This window comes from Protobothrops mucrosquamatus, unplaced genomic scaffold (assembly GCF_001527695.2).
Source record: "Protobothrops mucrosquamatus isolate PMUCROS unplaced genomic scaffold, P.Mucros_1.0 scaffold2411, whole genome shotgun sequence".
NCBI classification, from domain to species: domain Eukaryota; kingdom Metazoa; phylum Chordata; class Lepidosauria; order Squamata; family Viperidae; genus Protobothrops; species Protobothrops mucrosquamatus.
In genome coordinates this window covers 1-17,810 of record NW_015388483.1, presented here as the reverse complement: position 1 = coordinate 17,810, position 17,810 = coordinate 1, and the positions used below count along the sequence as shown (strand labels likewise).

The 17,810-nt window shown below is 35.1% G+C and overlaps 1 protein-coding gene across 1 annotated transcript; it reads right to left on the bottom strand.

Moving 5' to 3' along the window:
* Positions 1-1,698: 1,698 nt before the first annotated feature.
* TTC13 (tetratricopeptide repeat domain 13) lies at positions 1,699-17,563 on the bottom strand (the record flags this gene model as incomplete). The annotated part of the gene is made up of 15 exons (XM_015824904.1): positions 1,699-1,847; positions 2,429-2,508; positions 3,385-3,463; positions 4,182-4,261; positions 4,647-4,782; positions 6,203-6,312; positions 7,540-7,624; positions 8,155-8,238; positions 9,960-10,052; positions 11,238-11,370; positions 11,735-11,865; positions 14,905-15,061; positions 15,829-16,003; positions 16,965-17,106; positions 17,437-17,563. Coding segments are annotated over 15 exons (1,724 nt in total), but the record flags the coding sequence as incomplete, so codon positions are not given.
* Between the last annotated feature and the right edge of the window lie 247 nt (positions 17,564-17,810).

Here is a 17,810-nt window from a genome sequence, read left to right as displayed (position 1 = left end):
CTTAGCGATGTAGTGGAGCAAGGAGTATTTTGGATTTGACATCTGAGCTCAGCACCGATAATTAAAGCAGGGGTCTTCAAACTTGGCCCTTTTATGACTCGTGGACTTCAACTCCCAGAATTCCTGAGCCAGCCATCCTGGCTCAGGAATTCTGGGAGTTGAAGTCCACGAGTCATAAAAGGGCCAAGTTTGAAGACCCCTGTATTAAAGTGTAGTGTCGTCTGGAGGAAGAGGGCTTTTCTTGCCTTGGCATCTGTCCTGTGGAACATCATTGCTCCAGACTTCATATTTGCCTGGGCATCCAGCAATGGTGGTGAACTCTTTTACAATAGCTATAATGAGCTGATAATGAATTCTGCTGCTGGGGTGATTTTCCATTTGATTTGAAAAAAAAACAATGATTATGGACAGTTTTTATATGTTTGTATATTGGTTTTTAACTTTTTAAAGTTGGATTTTTTTTTATTCCCCCCCCCCAAGAGCTGCTTAGATGAAATGGATGGCCATGGAAATCAAATTAATAACAGTTCTGTAAATTACAATGAGACTTTCCCCTGATCTTTCTCCAAATGCAAAATGAAAAAGTCTTGTTATCAAAAATCAGCAGCACAGTCTTGAGAAGCAATCAGGGATGCAATCATTATCAGGGATTTATAGCAATACTCTATTATAGACTCCAGTTCTGATTAACTGTTATCACCTTACAGGAAAAATATATCCTTTCGTTATGGGTCTCTTCTTTTCCAATCTCTCTGCTCTGTGAGGGGAGTAAGAAAAAAACAACCCTTAAACTGTTTCTATAGGTAATTTCTCCTGGGCCCACCTGTTTTCCCTGCCCCTCACAGAGCAGATTGGAGAGGAAAGGATTACAGGAAAATAAGCACGCACACAATGGGAAATACACTTGGCTGTTTGCATAGCACTGGTGGCTGCCAGTGCCAGTGCATTGCTTTTGATGTGTATTCCCCACTGTGCCTGCTTCTCTTGTAATTCCTTCCTCTCCAATGAATGTAAATGGAAACATTAATTTCCTTCTTGTTATTTAGCCCAGCGCCAAGGGGAGCATTCCAAAGAGCCAGGGAGTGGTTAGGAGGCAAACAAAAGCTGAAGGTTGTCATTTTGGAGCTAGAAAGCACAGACATGGTTAGGTGATCTCCCACTTAGCAACCTCTTTGCTTAGCCACAGAATTGCCAGTCTCAACTACTGCTAAACAAGGAATACCTGTATATACTTCACATATTTTCATAACTATCTTTTATCATATTGATGCCAAACGAAAAGAGCGGATATTATATTTTTAGAATGGCACATTTCCTGTAATGGATTGACTCAGAGTAGCAATACTCATAATCAATCAACATTTTCTGAAAGCAAGTATCTGCAATTATTTCAATTATTTGTATCTTATATCCATCAATATTCAGAAGCCCTAATGGAACAGAACATGATCTTATACAATTTGGTTCATATTGATTTAAATGGGCTTAAGAACACCTAATTCCACAGAATATCTTTTTAAGTACATCCAGAGTTATATATAGAATAAATAAAATCATAATCTTCTCTCCAATAGTTCCAATTACTGAAAAGACTTCCATTTTCTACTGCATTTATAAAGATATAAATCTTTGGTTTCCATAAAAATAGTATCAGATCATTTCATGCTCATATCAGAAAAATAAAAACCATACAAAAGAGGAAGTCAGTGTTTTTTATTGAGATGTTACATAGCAACTAAAGCCTTTTAAGGCAATGTGATGAATCTGCACTTAATACTTCCATCATAGTTCGTAAAGTCGGAAATGATTCTGATACTAGTGGAAGACTCTTGTAGGAAGGTGAAATGCTGAAAATGCAAAATTGCCAAGATTAATAGAAGCTCAGTTCATATTCCTATTTGAAATAAAATTAATAGTTTACATTGTATTACATTTTAAAAATACTTGTTTAATATTTAGATATCAGCCTAGACTTCAATGCCTGTTCTGTTTAAGGGACTATTTAAGTTTTAGTTATTAGAATTAATAAAGTAACAGTGAATTCTAGCCAAAATGGTTCTTATCTCAAAAATCATAAATCTGATTGATTAAATTTTTCTATTAATACTGTCACGTATGTATGTGTGTGCATAGGTGTGGGTATATGTATGTGTGTATTTCACATATACAGTATAACAGAATTCTGTATATCCCAATTCAACTTAAGTCAGTCCATAGTTTGATTTATATTCAGTACTGAACTACCTTAATTATATTAAGAACTACTGTTATGAAATGTGATTATTTTAACAATTATGTTTATCATGACATTCATATACATGCAGAAAGTTAAGCTGGACCCTTGTATGGTCTGACGTAGGTGAAACAAAATGATGATTGATAATTATAATCACTCATGTATACTATAAATCAATATTAGTATTTTTACCTTTTCAAATTCAGCCAGTCTTTTGCTACTTTACTGAAGGCTTCTGAACTAGATGCAATCATGGCTTCAAAGTCCACCAACTGGGAAACATTAAAAATGAGTTTAAAGATAGAAATATTTTAAAATAATTTCCAGTTATGCCAGAACCTACCCACACATTCAGTTATCCAAAAGGCATAGTCATTTGATTTGGAAGATTGGTGGAGTAGCACTGGACATTTTTTACCTGTTTATCTCACAGAGGTTGCCATTTTAGCAATTGCAATGCAACATTGAAAATCTACAGCTGCACAACACAATTCAGAAGAAAATATATTTTAAATTTAAATTTAAAATCCACGATTATAAATAGAATTGAAATGTATTTAAATGCATTTACATTTTAAGTTGGTCTACTTATATAACTTCTGTTAAAAGGCCCATTGGAAAGATTATTTATCATATAACTCAGTCCTATATATTAGAAACACCATACTGTAGACAATATCCCGTATAACAAAAAATATATACAACTGCATTACCTTTTGATAGCTTTCAATGCTCTTTTAAAGAAAAAATTAAGGAGGTAGAATAAGTTCACACATTGTTACTTCTGCCGAAAGCTGAGTGATATAGAAGTAGAAGCAGAGTGTGATAGTGAAAGGTTGCAAATATAAATGGATCAGGATCAAGCCCCAAGGAGAAAATGCTTCCTTGAAAGTAAATTCCATTTACTACCCCACAGGTATTAAACTATGGTTTCATTTAATGATTTTGTTACACCTCCTTCCATTTTTCTTAGGACTATTCCTAATACAGCACCAAAGAGGCAACCTTTGCAATATTAAAGGTATCCTCAGATAGGATTCAGGATCTGTTGAGGAGCATTTTGGACACAGGAGTAAGATACAGAAACAATACATATATGGCCAAGAGTCATTCTTGTCTAAATTTAACATAACTTATACAGAGCGTACCTTTCCTTTAGGAATTTTTCCTGACACTTCCTGTCCACTTGCCATCAGTGCTCCCATGATGATTGAATAACCCACTATACTAAAACAACAACAGCAACAACAATGTTTTTAGTTATAGCATGGAAATCCAGCAAGCTGGCAATGCAGAAAAAATAGCAGGTTTCCCAGCATCACATATTTATTCTACAGCTTCTTACAAATAAGAAAGATAACAAGAAACAATTGACTAAAAACAAGCTGCTTTCTCTCTGTAATACTCAACAGATAGAACAAAAGGAGACACAGCCATTTCTTCTACAATTAATTTTCTAGCTGACAGACTCTCACTTACAAATTCCATTAATTGCAAATTGTCAGAATTTGAGAGAATAACCATCATTAATTCAAGTCTTAATGAACAAGCAGTGCACAAATACAAGGAAATTAATTATTTAAGGAGTTGGAGGGGTTCTTTTACATTACTGTTTTCTTTGAATTATCACATGTTTGCCACTCATCAGGCTCTTAAAGTTATGTAAAACAGTTATGTAAACTTAAAGTAAACATATATCCAATTACAAGACTACAGCCTACCTCAATAATCTTTCAAAATATTAGAAATCTATTTCTTTTATATATTATTTATTTTTATAACCTAGGGTACAGAATGAGAATTGAAATGAAATAAGCAAAATACCAACATTTGCACATATTTAAAACTTGAACGGGCAAACAGAGAATAATATAACACCATAATTACTTATGTTATTAATAAGATAAACTTGCTTTAAATGTTGTACAAGAAGATAGTTACTAACCTGGAACCTCTGGAAAGAGGCATTAAGTTACAGAAGTAGTATAAAACAGACAAGATTAGATTGCATATGACATCTGTCTCCTAAATAAAACAAAATAAAATTTAATTATTTTATTAAATTTATATTCCGCCCATCTTGCTAATATCAGAAACACAATATTCCCCCCCCCCAATTAAAGGTGAGGATGAGAATAGGTTTAGAACCACAAATCCCAATCTGGCTAACAATCTATGGTCCATTTGGGGTCCATTTTTAAAGATGTTTAAGGAAGGGAATTGGAGGTTGGAAATTTTTGGGCCAGTTTTTGGGCACTCGGTCTCTAAAAGGTTCGCCATCACTGCCCTAGTCTTTGAAACAATGGAAAACTGAACTGAAGCCCCAAGTCCTCAAAGATTGTCTATCAAATCTACTTGAACATTTCTTGTATATTAGGTTTTTTTAAAAAAATAATTAAAAAGACATTACTCTAGATTCTGCAGACAAAAGATGTATTTTTCCTTTCATAGTTAAATCTTTATAAAGAGCATCTATTTCTGTATGATAAAGTTGTGTTCTTGCTTCTGTTGTCTGTGTCTCAACTGAAAACAAAAGGTTCCCAATCCTGCAAGGTATGTGAAAAAGAGAGTGCTTTAAAAAAAGAAATGACTTCAAACATGTTTAAATACACATAGCTATGTCAAAATTACTAAAACAACAACAATACATGACTTTTGCAGAATTCTTTTTACTGTCCAAAAATACCTTTAAATAATTATCCCCAAACCTTGCAACATAGAGACAAAAAAAAAGGATAGTAGCAAAGTTTTATGGATTGACATAGCCATGATTTGCGATGAGTGTACTCCAGAAGGGAAAACAGAACATCAGAGCTTTTGCTTGTCAGGCTATCCTATGATTTATTATCATGTCCATGAGCTTTTATACAAAGCTCAAGTTTTATGTTCTTCTTTAATAAAATCAAAGAACAGTTCCAGATTTTAGAAACGTGTTAAAAAAACAGCTTCGATAATTTACTCTATAAATTTACTATGGTATATTACTGTATAAATTACTATAAAGTAATTTACTTTGCAAAAGCAAAGTCTGCATCATCTATTTTATTTTTTATATTTCAAAAAATAAAGTAAAAGCAATACACTTAAAGAAAAAAGAAAGGCAAGTAAGAGAAAATTAGCAAGTGAATAGTAAAGAAATAAATCTAGCATTCATTTTAAACAGAACTACCGGTATTTGTTAATTTATTTGTTTATTTATATATCATATTTCTAAACCGCCCATCTCTCTCAAGGAGGGTTACAAACCAGAAATTTGCCAGAACAAAACAAAATTCTAACTTATTCTTTCTGGTTGTGTCAGAAAAGAAATGAAACAAGTGGAAATGCATTAATCACATACTTTGTATAGGATTGTGAACAAATCTTTGAAGAAAGATTTAGTGTCTTATTTATTTATTGAGCATATGGCATATCATACATGGACTAGCAGTACATATTAACACTTCACCTAGATTAGTAAAACACAATAAAATATAAATGTTAAAAAGATCTATGTTCAAATGCCAATGTCTCTAGGCCATCAGATACTAGACTGGTATATGCCCTCAGTTTACAGCTAGTGTCTTATTTAAATGCTAACTTATAACCATTTTCTATCAGCAATCTACCCTACTATATACCAATGAACATGTACGAAATAATACAAAGAGTCTTTTATAGGTTCAGATCCATTTGTTAATAGGAACATTAAAAACAACTGTAGATAATATCTAGTCCACACAATTCTCATGCATAAACGAGAAGATGAATGGACAGTGGCCTGACAATGTCAGACTTGAATAAAAAGGTAATTTACCTGACTGTAAAGTAATTAAAGTTCAAAAAATCCAGCTTCACAGACAAATGATAAGTTATTTTAGGATCTTTGAAACCTCTCTAGTCTCTGAAACCCAGGCTTTCATTGACTGACATGCTAATTATAATAAAGATCAGTATATCATAACATAAAAGAAAGACATAAATTACCTGTCTCCTGTTAAAGTAATAGTAAATCCATCATATTCCTTTCCTGGATTTTTGAGGCTTGGGACTTTGGTGTGGATGGTAAAACCATCTCTTGTTTTACTATTAAGCTGCTTTAAAAATGCCAAAAGAAATGTTCAAAACAGGCTGAAATGTTCTTACACAATTTACAAAATGTAAATTACAACAATCCCAAAAGGACAGGATTTATTTCTCTAGCTGATGCATCCTCTCAGTGCTAGAAGATTTTCACTTCCTATTCCAGAGCTATTTAAAAGAGCAGAGACTTTCCTACGTTAGGACCAGAATCATCCGAGATAAGATACAATTAATGGCTGTAAACCTCGTTTAAAGACACCCTACAAGTGACTTCTAGCAAGAGAAATTGCTACCTAACAAGAAGAAGTAAAGGGAAAAGAAAATAAAGGATCCCATTCAGTTTGGATTTCAACCCCACTTTCTGGCCCTTCCATCATATGTATGTATTATGTTGTCAGTTCAAATGGTTGTGGGAAGAGTGGTCGTTTAGGTACAGACGTATATATTTATTTATTCATCAAATTTATTTGCAGTTCTTCTCCTATCTGACTGTTCCCACATAACATAAGTTGTGGAAGTGATTTCTTTCTTCCAAGAAAATGTCTTAATTTTTTTAAATAAAAAAATCACGATGGATCAGTTAAACAATTATTTGTAATATATAGTAGTTATCACAGTTCTTATTACTATAAAGCACAACTTTCAGATGTGTGGACTTCAACTCCCAGAATTTCCTAGCCAGCCAGGGAGTTGAAGTCCACACGTCTGAAAGTTGCACTTTATAGTAAATAAAAAATGTGATAACTACTGTATATTACATCTGAAGTTGCTGAGGTTGAGAAACACTGATATAAAGCCAAAAAATACCAGTCAAAGGAGATAACATTAATGATATACAAGTTAAAAACAGATTACAAATATTAAGTCATGGTGCTAAGAATATTGACATCCAATTTAAATAAATTCTAGAGGAAAAGAATGGCTTGACAATAATATCTATGTGCTTCTAATTTTATTTTCAATATAATCCTAGATATATTTGGCAACACAACTCTCCATAACATGATGTGCAAAATCTTGCCTCAGAATCTGGCATTTTATATTACAGTATTTTGTAGGAAGATGAGATTCATGCATCTTCTTTTCCTCGGCTGTTATAATACAAACCAAATGCAAAACACAGCCAATATGAGATAATATGATAATTTAATTATAACATTATGGGTAATTTTTAATTTCTACACTATTATGTTTGACCTAATTTCTAATATTAATAAAAACAGGCTAAAGAGAAAAAATACCTTCATAATTGGAAGAAGATCTTCTACCTTATGTACCTGCTCCAATGCTTCACGAACTTCCAATAGTTCTTTATGGTTATTAGCACTAAAATAGATTTTAGCACAATTTTAGTTAAAACAGATTTTAGCACAATTTCAGTTAAATATTTCATCATTAGATTATATTAATTAAGCATGGAAACAGGATACGTCATAAAATAGTTCTCAGATTATCTGATTTTTATTACTAAAGCAGTTTTTTACACTTTTAACACAGAGATCTTGCATTCATTAATTTTTCTCCATATTTTTCCATATACTTTATTTAGGTGGTCTTTTCTTTTTGGCTAATCTCAGAATATTTTTTTCATTTTCTGCCCTGTTCTTTTATATCTCTCTTTCTACCCCATTGTCTAAAATTCACTGAGTCCTGATATTTGCATATGTGCTCTTGCAACTAAGTCTTTGCTCTCTAACAGTTTGCTTTTTTTTTCATCATACTTATCTCACTTTATTCAGATTATAAACATACAGTCAGAATACATGTATTCATATATACATATATAGGGCATCTCATCTTGAAATGTTTTATAAATAACAAGAATTACTATAAAATTACAAGAAAGAAATGTGTACCTATGATAAACAAGGATCCTGTCTTTGATAAAATGAAGTATCTTGTCAAAATAGTCTGTGTATCTCATGTTAATAACCTGGCCCCTGTAGATACAAATTTTTTTTTTAAAAATGGATATTAAAGAGAGACTAAAGAGATAATCATTCATACATGAATAATTAAAAGATATCCACAATTTTTATATATAACACTGTCGTTATAAACTATGCTCTCAAGAGGCTTTCCCCCCAATACCTATGGTGCTTGCTATAAAATCTAGAGTATATGAACAATAAAATATAGTACATATTACAAAACTCACTTTTACTTTATTCTTAATCATCATCACATATGAATCAAGGGTGTACAGTAATATGGTAAGAGGAGAAAATTATGACAATTATATTATAAATTATCAAATTCATAAAATGAATGAAAGTTTATTCTTCATGTATATTAAATTTGTAATATAAACGCAAGTTATACATAATCATTAACAGTATTTAATTTATAAGAGAAGTCTTTTTTGCAATGAGCTTTACTCCTAGGTAATATATTTTAATAATGTAGTGTTTGAATTCTAAACAGTGTGAACAACATTAAACTATTTAATCTCTGAACAGTTTTCAAGTTATCTTGAAAGAACCAATCCTAATAAACTCTAACCCTAACCTCTAACCCTAATCCTTTGGTTGACAGATCACAATTTGGAGTTCAACCAAGATGCTTTACAGGTAACTGAAAGATTACCCCTCCCCCCAAAAAAACCCCCTCTCAAGGGATTTATTTATTTCCAGAATGATTCTACTCCATTCCAGGTGACTCTGGACAGTTTTATAAATTAAAATATTGTACAAAATAATCGCAGCAGTAAAAACAGCAAACATTCAGGGAGCAAAATCCTTCTGTCCGTATACTCTATAACTCATGGCCAAACCACGAGTGATCTCCTTCCCTCCCTCCATTGAAAGATAGCGCCACTCCACTCAGAATCAAAGATGAAAGGTAATCAGCATCAGAATGGCTGAACATCATAGCCACTCAGTGCAGGCAACTGAAAAGGTATCTTTCTGAAACATCATAAAACCAGATTAAACCAGATAGAAGCATTGTATTATACCCGATAAATAAAATTAGTTTAGACCACCCATAAGCAATAATTCCACACAGTCATGGGATGTCAGATAGTTTTGTTTGTACTAGATGGATTATACTTACAAGATGCAAAAATTTTCTGTTCTCCTTCAAACTACTCCCCCAAATAAGCAAAGCAAGTGAAAGCAAATACTTCTCATTCTAGGAAAAGTTTGCCAGCCTATGAATATATAAACCTCAGTCCAAACACCTGTAATTGACCATAGTGTAGCCTATACTTTCCTGCCTGCACTTCTCTGGGGATTCTCCAGCGTGGACTCGTTTCATTTTGGAAGAGAGGTGGGGACATACAATGATGAAATTATTCTTAGCATGGCGAGGACCTGTTGAGGCATTATTCTATAGAGATACTATTACTATTTTAGGAGCTACTCTAGGTTTCGATATAGGAAAAATTACAACCTCATTTGGGAGTAGAAAGCACTTTCGAAATATATGAGGATTATTTATTTGACTCCAGAATAACATACTGTACCTCTTGATCGTCTGGAGAAAGGAAGGGGCTATATTTTGTTTTACAATATATTAAATAATAAAATATAGTAAAAGAAAAACATGTCGGGCCAGTTTAAAAATCCTAATGTTTATATTGTGAATTAAGTTCATAAAAGAGAATACATGATTCTGCCACAACCTCTGAAGCAAACAAGATTTTACTGAAACATCATACCTGATAAGATTGATGTGATTATTAAAACCTCTACTAAGGCTTTGAGCTGGTATTTGGTCTAACCATAGCACTGGCTGGTCTGGATCAGCTATCCTGCAAAGACACACACCATTAATCCCATTAAAGATTAATTAGCTATATCAATTCAAATCCAATTTGACACTTTTATTGCTTCTTTCCAACTACAATATTGAGCTAGCTTCTAGACTGGGCTGTATGAGATTAAATTAGAGAGCAAAATAGTTATTGGTGCTCTTATAAGTTCAAGCCATTATAGAGTTAATCAACAGCTGATCATGACTGGGGACATAAAACAACCTAACTATAAATCATGAATGAAACCCAAATGTCTCATCTAGTTCCTCTCCATTGCCCTCCAATGGTTTCTTTAGGTTTTTTATGAGGTTTTAGCTTGACTTCTTCCCATCACTAACAAAAGGGGGGGGAAATTAAATCAAGCTATGAGTGCAAATAGAACTGGGAACTAAATTAATCCTGAAAATGCCAACATGCTCACATAGAAAAGCACCAGCTAAGGGAGAAAACAGTTGGTTCAATTGAGTGCATTCATAAGCATAAACATGTAATATTGCTAAAACAGTATTATCCTATAAGAATAACCTTGTTGGAGCCAACGGGAGTTTATTTTAGTACAAATTCAGTGTTCCACAGTGGCAACTAGTGACTTCTTGGAAGCCCACAATTATGAGGGTATTACTTCTCTATCTCCGTTTCCCTGAAACTGATTTTCAGAACCCCGCTGCTTCTAGTTCTAGAATAATTTGATAAATCTCTAAAATGGCCCTTTTCTAAGCTAAAGAACTCTATAAACTATGCAATCTTCCCCCAAGAAGACTGAAAATCTCATTGTCCTTTAATCTGTCTCTTTTCTGAATCATTTCCATTTCTTTTTGAGGTGCACCAACCAGAACTAATGAAATAGAAACCACGCAGAGCTCAGATAAGGTAATTTTCTCAGTCTACTGCGTCTTTACTTTTGCAAAGCTTAGGACTGCTTAGCTAGAATTCCTGATGGCGATAATCAGCAAAATCCATGAGGATGAATTTAATATATTTTAAGACTGTAGAAACTGTTTGGAAGGGCACTTTGCAAAACATCGCTACATCTCTCAAAAGTTTGGCGAGGCCCATTTCTGGTCTTCCAGGAATGTCTGTGCAATTACACTGAAGATGCTTCCCTTGTGACTGCCACTCCATTTCACCACAGCACCTTTCCAAATAGTTTGCACATCCCTACTCAATGTTCTCCTTTATTACCGTCTCCATTTCACAGCAATGTCGAACATATCTCTCCATTGCATCAGCTTGGTTTTTCCATTCATCCGCACCTTTGAGTTTACCCAAGTTCGCTGTACAGCTTGCATTACTTCTAGCACCGCTAGCCCCATTGCTGAAGGACAAACAAAGTAGGCATGAGTTCAGCCCACTCACATTTATTCTCTTCATATACTGAATTGCACCATTTCATGAAACTCAGGCCTGCTGTGTTCAGTGAGGTTAACGTTCAGCTCAGATTGTAATTTAAGCGAAACAATGAAATAAATGATAGCTGGTGTTGGATATCACTGGACATAGCTGTCTAAATAGATTTGATACATAGAAATGACAGTTTGTAAATACTTGACTATTTTTGCATAATCTATGAATGAACTGTGCACTACAAGTTGGAAGAAAGTATGTTTTATAGTTTTTAAAATAGACAACTGTGATCATAGCGAGAGAAATGATATTCGGATTATATTTTCCTAGCTTACCTCTATGCATTCTCTTGTTTGGAAGAAATCCAACAGTCTCATATTGCATTAATGAACCCAAATGATTAGCTACACATATCATTTCTTGCACTGAGGACTTATAGTTTTCAAATTTGTGAAGCTGCACATCTCTAAAATTATAACAGAGTTTATATTAAATATCAAGAGGGTTTCTATGAAGTCATAAACAGATAGTAAATATTAGGAATTAACCACATTAGAAACAAGGTGCAAGGCCACTGTCACCAAACCATTCTTTCCGCAATCATTTGAACTTATGATAGTGCTGAACAAGTGGTATTTGCAACTGGTCTTCATACTTATGATGGTTGCAGAGACCCCATGGTCATGAAATCATGATCTGGGCATTCAATGATTGGCTCGCCATTATGACGTCCCAGTCACATGACTGCCATTTGCAACCTTCACTGCTGGCTTTTGACAAGCAAAGTCAATGGGAAAAACAGCAGGAGGTAGCAAATGGCGACCACATGATGTTGCACTTAATGACATCAGAAGATTTGCTTAACAACAGCAACTGGAAGTGCTAGAACTGCTGCAGCTAAGCAATGCGGTCATATGACATTGTGCTTTAGGACCATATCATCATTTAATAATGGAAATTCCAGCTCCAACTACTGCCATTAAGTGGGGACTGCCTGTGTATTAATAACTGTCTAGCTAGATAGTTCAGTACTGTTATCTGGGATTGTTTCTTTACCAACAGGATCTTGCTTCGTCCTGCACGCTAAAGGAATTTCAACAGCCACACATTCTTCCAACAAGCATGCAAAGCCCTTAAATTTCAAATGCCATGTTGTTGCCAATAGATAAGAAGCTGCTTGAAAAACATTTTCACAAGTTCTGAATGACAGAACGTCAGCTTGTTTTCTATGACGGTTTCATCAGCAGGTTATAGACCAAGATGTGTGTGTCTGTGTGTGTCTGTGTGTGTATGTATACAGACATATATAGAGATATACATCCACATATAATCATGTGAAAAAGAAAGTATACCCCATTGAAATGTTTGGATTTTTCAATATATTACAACATAGAGATATTTGACCTTCATTTCAACAATACTAATACATGGATAAAACAAATATCATGCACCATTTACATTGTGTAGACTAATTTAAATAAACATAAATGCAGATTCTGCATGTGGACAAAGTAAGTACACCCTTACGTTAAATACCTAAAATTAGAATCAAATGAACCAGATCAGATGCAAATCATTAGAAACAATCTGTGGGGAGCCTGTCTCATTTAAATTTCAGACAATTAGCTTGATTTGCACTTTGTTGCTGAAGTGTGTGGTATCGCCACACTTCGATCAAAAAGACTGAGATCTTCAGAAAGAAGGTTGTAGATGCCTAGATGTCTGGGAAGGGAACAAAAAGTCTGGCAAACAAGTGGACATCAATCATTCCACTATCCAAAAACTTTCATCTGCAAGTAAAAATGATTTCAAATAACCACCAATCTGTCAGGTCATCCCAGCAAGTTCGGCCTGTGAGCAGAAGGAAAGATGCTGAAATAAGTCTCTAAGTAGAATTTCATTATGTAATCCTATGGATAAACCTTGTCACTACTGATGTCAAGATGCCTAAGTCTACATAGAAGCTGTACAAATTAGATCTACATTGGAGGTCTGCCAAGAAGAAATCTTTGCTGCTCAGAAAGAACACCAAGACAAGACTGAAACTTGCTCATGAACAGTTATGCAAAGACCAGGACTTCTGGAATAATGCACTGTGGACAGAAAGGCAAAGGTAGATTTATTTAGCCACAGTACAAAAAACATGTTTGGTGAAAACAAAAGAGAGCATTTCACCAGAAAAACTACTAACTGTACAGCATGGTAGTGGAAACCTTAACAGTTTGGAGCGGCATTGCTGTTTCAGGGCCTGGGCAGCTCCCCATCATAGGATCCACTATGAATCCTTTATTGCAGCAGAAGGTGCTTGAGGATAATTTGAGACCATCTGTCAGAAGACTGAAGCTCAACACAACGTGGACCTTGCAACATGACAAGTGTCCTAAACATTCCAGCAAATTCACCAAGGAATGTCTAGGGGAGAAAAAAAAGAAATGGTGGGTTCTGGAATGGCCAAAACTAACTCAACCTAAATCAAAGATGCCGTGGGGTAGTGGTGGTGAACCTATGGCAAGGGTGCCAGAGGCGGCACTCGGAGCGCTCTCTGTGGGCACATGTGCCATTGCCCCAGCCTCGCCTCCCCCCACGACCCCCTCCTCACCAGCAACCCCTCTGGAGGAGTCGCCCCTGAGCGTGGCCCACGCGGAGCAGCACAGCCAAGGACATGGCAGCCAGGCAGTGTAGACAAGACTCATCCCTCACGCCCCATTGCACACAGTTGATGCTGCAAGGCATGTGGCCACCATGGCACTGCTGGGCTGCCTGGGTGATCTGTGGTGGGCCCTGGAGGCGGTGAGTGGCCCTGCGGGTAGGCGGGGTGGGGGATGGTGTGGGGCCGAAGGGGGGCACGGCAGGGGGTTGAGCGGGGGCGGGGCCAGTTTTTGGGCACTCGGTGTCTAAAAGGTTCACCATCACTGCTATGGGGTGATTTAAAATAGGCGATCTAGGAAAGAAGCCCCTCAAATATCACATAGCTTAGGAAATGCCTCCCAGTTCAATTCCAGAGACTGTAGACCATTGTTTCACAACCTTGGCAGCTTGAAGATGTCTGGACTTCAGCTCCCAGAAACACTGCTGTAGATAGTTATAAGAAATGCCAATTGGAGTTGTTTTTGCCAAAGGGGGAAATTCCAGCATTAAGACTAAGAGTGTACTCATTTTTTCCACAGAAGGAAATGCCGTATCTGTTGTTTGTTCAATAAATGATTGCAAAATCAATTTTTCATAGTTTTATGTTTTGAATCTCTAAAGTTATTGACACAATTTATTTTGGAAATAAGGAATTGTAGCTACTATTGCTTTTGTAAAATTGTATTAAATTGAGCAAGACTGAAAAAAAGAACATTTCAAATTCTTCCTAGATTTTACATGAAACAGAAAACCATGGAATTCGACAAGTTTTTTTTTTTTTTAAAGTATGCATAAAGACATACGCCAGTTGCTCTAAATTAAACATTTAAACATTTTCAGCATAGCCTGGTAAGAAAATAGCACTTTAGTCACTCACTTTATATTTGGTTGTAGGCCTGGCTGTTCTTCATAGTCTTCTATCAAAAAAGGAAGATTCTTGACCCAGTGATCTTTAAACTTTCCAGGAAGATCTGCATCTATGTTGTATTCCGTAACTGGAATATCAAGATGAGCATGGAGATAGCGAGAATATTCTGTGGAGAAAATAAGATACATTTTCCCTAATAAACTCTCCAAAATACCTCCACATGAAATTCAGTTGATGTATCCCCCTATCCCTCAAAAGAAAATTAAAGTAAAGCAATATAGTTCATACTCATTTTATTAGTATCTTATTTGGATATTTTATTAGTATCTTATTTTATTTTATTAGTATCTTATTTGGATATTTTCCCCAAACAACAGGACTGTTATTTTTCAAAGTGGCAGACAGTTTTACACAGTTGGCAAGCAACTAACCCCTTGCATGTTTTGTGAAGATCACAAAGCTGCTAGTGGTGGTTCTCCACTCAAAATGTACTTCTATAGCCAAGCTTTTTAACATGTTTTAGCTTCCTTTCATCTATGTTAATAATTTCAATTGTCTTAAACTGTTTTATCTGCTTTGGAGGTTTTGTCAATCGCTCAGTCTTTGAAATAAAAAAGTTGAACAATTGCAGTAATACAAATTTCTAAGTAAAACATCCCATAAATGGAGAAAATATTTAAAAAATGGCCAGAAGATGATTTCATTTCTCTGCTAGTTAAGTTCTTTATTACAGTCAATGACCAGAAATCTGTTCAGTTGACAAAGTAATTAAACCATTTATATTTCAAGTAAAATAAAATACAAACATAAAACTGTAACTAGATCGCTGAGGCAAACAAGGAATATCTTTTCTTTTCAAAAAAGAAAAATCCAGTGTTTAAGTATACAGAGAGTTGTGTGAAAATATTAATTATATTGTTATTAGCAACTTACCCCTAAGGTATTTCACTTTTAGATATTCTGTACTGGCTGCTTGACCAGGCAAGGGATCATTTAGCATAACTTTAGTCTGAGCTTTGATTCCTTCATAAAATTGGCCCATGGCAACATGACTGAGTCCTTTCATGTACTGACATGCTTCATTATATGGCTCTATTTGAAGACACCTCTAGAACAATGAAAAGGGAAAATAAATCTAAGACATGAGTAACAGTTCGAATCCATCAAGTTCAATTTCTCGAATTTCTTTTTAAAAAAGGGTTTTTTTCCTCCAGGAAGCTACTTCAACAAGGCTGTTTTTCTGTTCATTAATTTTTTTTATACATAATTGTAGGTCGCTTGGCTCCAGGGGACCTTAAGGAGTATCTCCTTCAGGCAGAACATGCATGGTCTATGCATGAAGGGGAGAAATGATGGAGGTCCCATCATTTCTCCCCTTCATGCACATACCACCCCATACAAAGGGAAAGAGAATATGGATACAGAGGCACATCTTCTCTGTTAAGGCTCCACACTCTGGGGTAGGTCAGGTTGGAGTTGTTTGAGTGGCATTTAGGAATTGGGTTATGCTTCCCCAGTCCAGGCCGAGCTACATACGGTATAGAAATGCCAAATCGGTGCCTGGAGTCTATCAGTCTGGATGAAATAAAACAAACTGAGATCCTACCCAGAAAGATTTGTTATCTGTCAGTAAATGTCTGGGTAATCTGGTGGCATTGGTCCCAGTAGTTACCTGGTGGGGTTGTGCTCCCTTTGAAAGAGGTTATTTTTGACTTTGGGTTCTTTTGGAACCACAGCTCTTTCTTACCTGGCAGAATGAAGCCATGGCTAGAAAAGCCCTGGCCCAGTTCTGCCTTGTACATTACTTATAGCTCCAAGTAGACTAAGATGCCTTGGTGACAGTAATTCACACTTGATCACTACTTGGCTAGACTACCGTGATGTGTTCTCTATGAAGATGCCTTTGGAGATCCACCAGTAACTGCAGCCAGATTGATTACGAGTCGAATACAATAGTGCAGGATGGCATCAATGTTGTTTCTTATAACCCTTTGCAGATTCTCCAAAGAGATGTTATAAACAAACATGACAGAACTTTCATAACATGCTCCAGTTTTGCCAGTGTTTACCTTAAAGTTTTTCAAGGCTTCATCCAAGCTTCCATGATGATAAAACGTATTGCCCTTCAGTTGTATCGTCTGGACATGATTTTGATTAAGCATCAATGCCTTCTGAAAATTTTCCGCTGCGGCTTCAAAGTTACCAAGTTCTCTAATTATTTTATTGAGCAATTAGATAAAAAAGCAACAGCAAATTAGTACTTTTATCCAGTCAATTTTTAAAATGAGATTTATTAAAATAGGACTTAAAGTAATCAATATTATGATTATTAAAGATAAGTTATAGGTTCATGACAAAATGTTTCATAGAAAAGCTACTATAATATTTGAGACATCTAGCAAGCTTTGCACTCTTGCTCAAAAGTGTCCCTTTCCATAAACCCAATTTGTGAATGTTTTATTTGTTTGTTTGTGGGGTTTTTTGCACTATGCATATTTGAGAGAGAAACATTAAAGTTAAGAGAATTTTGAAGCTGCTTACCGATAAGCCTGGCCCAGACTTTTATAGGCATCTATGAAATCTGATTTCTGCTTCAGGACTTCTTTAAATATTTCAATAGCTTCCTGTGAAAAGCACAAAACTGAACTACTTCCATTACTTCTATTCACTTTTTAGAATGAGTATATACATATTGGATGAAAGATCTGGACAACAACTTACTGACAGGAATTATTAGGAAGATTATGATTCCTGTTATAGACTACATATAAATTAGTTTTAATATAAAGCAAAACATTTCAAAATATTTGTTCTTTTAGAACCTGTGTGAAGCTATATCATGCAAGCACTCTAAGGCACATTACAAGACTAGTGTCTATCATGTAGTTTAGCAACCACATGGCAAACTTAACAAA